The sequence below is a fragment of the Sebastes umbrosus genome, chromosome 18, assembly GCF_015220745.1.
Source record: "Sebastes umbrosus isolate fSebUmb1 chromosome 18, fSebUmb1.pri, whole genome shotgun sequence".
In the NCBI taxonomy this organism is placed as follows: Eukaryota; Metazoa; Chordata; class Actinopteri; order Perciformes; family Sebastidae; genus Sebastes; species Sebastes umbrosus.
Genome location: NC_051286.1, coordinates 312,501 through 317,500, shown reverse-complemented (window position 1 = coordinate 317,500; position 5,000 = coordinate 312,501). Strand labels below are relative to the sequence as shown.

Sequence of the window (5,000 nt, the reverse complement as noted above, 5' to 3'; positions counted from 1 at the left end):
AAGACCTCTGATCTCCATCTATAGCTCAGCGATCAATAAGTAAACCACAGAGCCTGATGGGATTCTGCCGCTGTACCAACATCATCCATATTCATCCTCACGGTTGAAGTGTGTGTTTGTGCCGGAGAGTCATCCGTCACCGTCGGCGCTGTCACTTTATAGTCGTATATTTAGATTTAAATGTATGAGCTATTGATCCAGGTAAACACCGCCATAAAGTTCTGCTCCCCTCAGAGTGATCGTCTGTCTCAGTGATAGAGAGCTGAAGGCCCGACCAACTCCAGATCAACTTCTGCTTTCATCGTGTTTTCATTTATTCATTTATTATACTTTATTCTTTATATTTAAAACTATATTTGTGTCTGCTACCATGCAGTACTACCAGGCCACATCTCATCTCCTCCTCATCATCACCACGCCACGTTGATAAGTTAGCAAAGAAAACGTTTTTTTTACAGTTCCCATGATGCTTCGACAGAACTTCTATGTCTCAGACAGACGTCAACCTCCAGATCTGAGAAGAGAAGCTGATGATGAAGAGTCTTAAACCTGCATCCTGTCTAGCAGCCAGCAGGGGGCGACTCCTCTGGTTCTATAGAAGTCTGATAGAAAATGAGCTTCTACTTCTCTCTTGATTTATTCCCTCAGTAAACATTGTAAACATGAGTTTATGTTTCAAGTCTTCTTCAATACAGCATGATGTTCATTTAGTAAATGATGGTCCCGTTTAGAGTCAGATAGACCATAAAGCAGGGGATGCTTTAGGGCGGGGCTACCTGCTGATTGACAGGTCGCTACCACGGCGTTGTCCGGTCTGGGAGTTGTCCGTGTTTTCATCTTACACCTTTAACCCTTTAATCACAGCGTGTTTTCACTTCATGAAAGTGAACTAGAACATTTTTGGTCGCCTAAAAATGTCTTTTTCAGCATTCGGTTGTTCTTAGTTCCACCTTCTAGTGTCACTACTGGTTGCAAAAAAAACACGATGGAGACGACCAGGAAACACTGTCACCGCCTTTTCAAGATAAAATAACACACCCAAAGATCAAACTGTACTGAAGTGAGTTATTTAGAATGATGGTTTAGCTTGTTAATATCAGCTGCCGTCTGCAGAGCCAAACTCTGAGGGTCATATTAAGATGATAATATTAAGATGATCACTTTTGAATGCTTCACATTTTGTTGTTTTCTTTTAGTTAAACTCATTTTAACCAGCGTTATTGAACGCCTCACTGAGATTAAACATCTGTTTGTCCAGAGTGTCCCGGCCAGAGACGGAGTTCCAGAGTAACATCAACCAAACAGACACTTATCTCTCTTCCTCAACTGCTCTTTAAGTGTACATTAAGCACCTTAAAGTACCTTAAATACAGAATAAGATCAGTCTAAAACCATTAAGACTGTAACAGACGAGCAGCATGAAGGCGTCTGTACTGATCTCTGTGATTGTGCAGCATCGGGGACGTTTGAGTTGAAGTTTGTAGCTGCTGAATCACTGTTATATTCTATTCTATTGTGGATAAACTGAATAATCCAGCACGAATGCAGGAGATGTGCATGAAGGATAATGATGATGAGGATGATGATGATGATGATGGTGATGCAGGACGTTTGGGGGGTCAGTCCTCCTCTCAGCTCGGTCATCAGATGTTCTGGTTTCAGATCAGGTGGAAACAGAAGAAGAGATGTGTGAGATGAGGGAAGTTGCTCCCCGGCGATTAGAGAATAACACTCATCCAATTACAACCGTAATGTGGCGAATGCTTCACCCGGAGCGCCGCGCGGTGTCATTACCGGAGCAGCTATTAGAGCCGACGCAGTGCTTCGTAATGTGGCTGGCGCCATAGAGGGATGCGGCCCCGCGTCCCCTCGCGCTGACCCGGCAGCTAATGGACCAGAACCGCTCCACCTGCTCTGTAATATCACCGGCTGAAGACGCATCCAGCCGTTTGACCAAACTAATAGAGGGACACGCCGTGATTTCACAGAGACCTCCAGTCTGCTCATCTCCGTGGGGTTTATTCTTTTATTCTTATAAAGGTAGAAATATGAAGGAATGATAAGCAGAGTTTCGGAGTCTGTTTAAGAGTTAAAGAGGCATCAACCAAACTAAATCCATAAGAGTGTTACGACCTTCTGGAAGGTCAAACAGTCAGGAGTAATACGGGCGATATGGTGGTCTCACTCCCAGGGCGTCAGATACCAACGCTCGGGCAGCGGCCGTCGGCGTCTTGATACCAACGCACAAGGCGCCGTCCAGCGTCTGTATGAGACCAACCAGATGGTCAAGAATACTTTCAGAAATAAATAAGTTTGAGGAAATAAATAAGGGGTGAAATGCAAAGGGAAATAAATGTCTTAATTAAGGCATAAATACATAAATAAATACATACATTTAAAAATAAATATGAAATAAATTGAATAATAAATAAATGCACAATTAAATAAATAATTTTAAAAATCATTAAAAAATAAATGAATAAATAAAAGGGAAAATTAAACAGAAGCGTAAAAAAATAAGGGGTGAATTGCAAAGGGAAAATCGTGCAGAAATAAATGTCTTAATTAAGGCATAAATACATAAATAAATACATAGATTCAAAAATAAATATTAAATAAATTGAATAATAAATAAATGCACAAATAAATAAATAGTAATTAATAGTTGAAGCCCAAACAGAAGAGAGTATTCTATTTATACTTTTATATTTGAAATGCTGTCGGAGTCTGAATTTAAAACGCAGATCAGACTTCCTGAGAAAGACGTAACAAACAGTCCCTTTAACGTATTGAAGAGTTTCCTGGGTGCTGAGAAGACAGAACCTTCCAGAGCTCTCACTACACCGCCAGCTCACTCTACCAGAGATACCTGTCGTCAGTGTTCAACCCAGTGGACGTAGAAGTCACATTACCTCCTGAGATAGAAGCAGCTTTCTGGGTGAATAATCTGTATTCATGATTCATAAGCAACTGATTTGTTGTCTTGTTTGTCCTCCTGCTGTCCCCCTGACTTCAGAGGATGACCAGTCCCACTGAGGTTTAGTGACTTCAGGTTCAAAGTAGGAACTCTCCTCTTTTTATCCAGTAAAATCCTCTTCAGAGTTCCCAGCAGAACCTGTAGAGAACCTGTAGAGAGCCTGTAGAGAACCTGTAGAGAACCTGTAGAGAGCCTGTAGAGAACCTGTAGAGAGCCTGTAGAGAACCTGTAGAGAGCCTGTAGAGAACCTGTAGAGAACCTGTAGAGAACCTGTAGAGAGCCTGTAGAGAACCTGTAGAGAGCCTGTAGAGAACCTGTAGAGAACCTGTAGAGAGCCTGTAGAGAACCTGTAGAGAACCTGTAGAGAGCCTGTAGAGAACCTGTAGAGAGCCTGTAGAGAACCTGTAGAGAGCCTGTAGAGAACCTGTAGAGAGCCTGTAGAGAACCTGTAGAGAACCTGTACAGAGCCTGTAGAGAACCTGTAGAGAGCCTGTAGAGAACCTGTAGAGAACCTGTAGAGAGCCTGTAGAGAACCTGTAGAGAACCTGTAGAGAACCTGTAGAGAGCCTGTAGAGAACCTGTAGAGAGCCTGTAGAGAACCTGTAGAGAGCCTGTAGAGAACCTGTAGAGAGCCTGTAGAGAACCTGTAGAGAGCCTGTAGAGAACCTGTAGAGAACCTGTAGAGAGCCTGTAGAGAACCTGTAGAGAGCCTGTAGAGAACCTGTAGAGAACCTGTAGAGAACCTGTAGAGAGCCTGTAGAGAACCTGTAGAGAGCCTGTAGAGAGCCTGTAGAGAACCTGTAGAGAGCCTGTAGAGAACCTGTAGAGAACCTGTAGAGAGCCTGTAGAGAACCTGTAGAGAACCTGTAGAGAACCTGTAGAGAACCTGTAGAGAGCCTGTAGAGAACCTGTAGAGAGCCTGTAGAGAGCCTGTAGAGAACCTGTAGAGAGCCTGTAGAGAACCTGTAGAGAGCCTGTAGAGAACCTGTAGAGAACCTGTAGAGAGCCTGTAGAGAGCCTGTAGAGAACCTGTAGAGAGCCTGTAGAGAACCTGTAGAGAACCTGTAGAGAGCCTGTAGAGAACCTGTAGAGAACCTGTAGAGAGCCTGTAGAGAACCTGTAGAGAACCTGTAGAGAACCTGTAGAGAACCTGTAGAGAACCCTTCAGACCAGCGAGGTGTCAGAGTGTCCTTCAGACATCAGCTCTGACCTCGTCTCCTCAACCTTCATAGAACTCTAATAAGCTCTAATAACGTTCTTACATCCACTGACTGTGTGTGTTCCTGATGAAGTCTGCTCTCATTTAGAGGACTTCTCAGTATTTCTTATTTCCATCTGGCTCACCAGTCTGACATTAACGCCGGTAAAGTGAATAACTGGAGCTGAGTGGAGGTAGAGGTCACCGCTCTCACCTTGAGGAATGTGCTGTGTGCACGATCGCTGCCGGATGACTGAAACTCCTTTTAATGTGCTGCGATATTAAAAAGACCTTGGAATACACAGTCTGCTTCACACACACACACACACACACACACACACACACACACACACACACGCACACACACACACACACACACACACACACACACACACACACACACAGAAATTAATTCATTGCAATGAAATGTGATGGTCTGCACTCAGGAACGCTTCACCTTCTCGTCCTTCTGCCTCTTTCCTCTCGTTCTGTCGTTCTCTGTGCTATTTCTCTTTTAAGAGTTTTCTCTGAAACTCTTGTTCATATTATTATTATTCTTCTTTATAACTCATAAATGTGTGATTTTGTGTTTCTGTCTCAGGACCCGACCTGTGTGGTGAGCCCGGTCATCGACATCATCAACATGGACACGTTTGCCTACGTGGCGGCCTCCGCTGATCTCCGTGGAGGTAATGAATCCTCCTCCGGGGATCTGTAGATGACAGAGAGAGAAACACCAGAGAGGGTCCTGATTCATGAGGGAGACCTTCATGATGAGTTCATGAACCTGTTCTCTCTCCAGCAACCTCAAACTACAACACCTTT

At 43.7% G+C, this 5,000-nt stretch overlaps 1 protein-coding gene across 2 annotated transcripts in view; it reads left to right on the top strand.

The window, feature by feature from the left end:
* The window catches only part of galnt14 (UDP-N-acetyl-alpha-D-galactosamine:polypeptide N-acetylgalactosaminyltransferase 14 (GalNAc-T14)), a 174,503-nt gene that overhangs the window by 136,389 nt on the left and 33,114 nt on the right, over nucleotides 1-5,000 (top strand). For both annotated transcript variants that reach the window (XM_037750347.1, XM_037750346.1), the window contains exon 7: nucleotides 4,777-4,864. In XM_037750347.1, coding sequence (XP_037606275.1) covers nucleotides 4,777-4,864 — 88 coding nt within the window. The remainder of the gene's footprint in view (nucleotides 1-4,776; nucleotides 4,865-5,000) is intronic.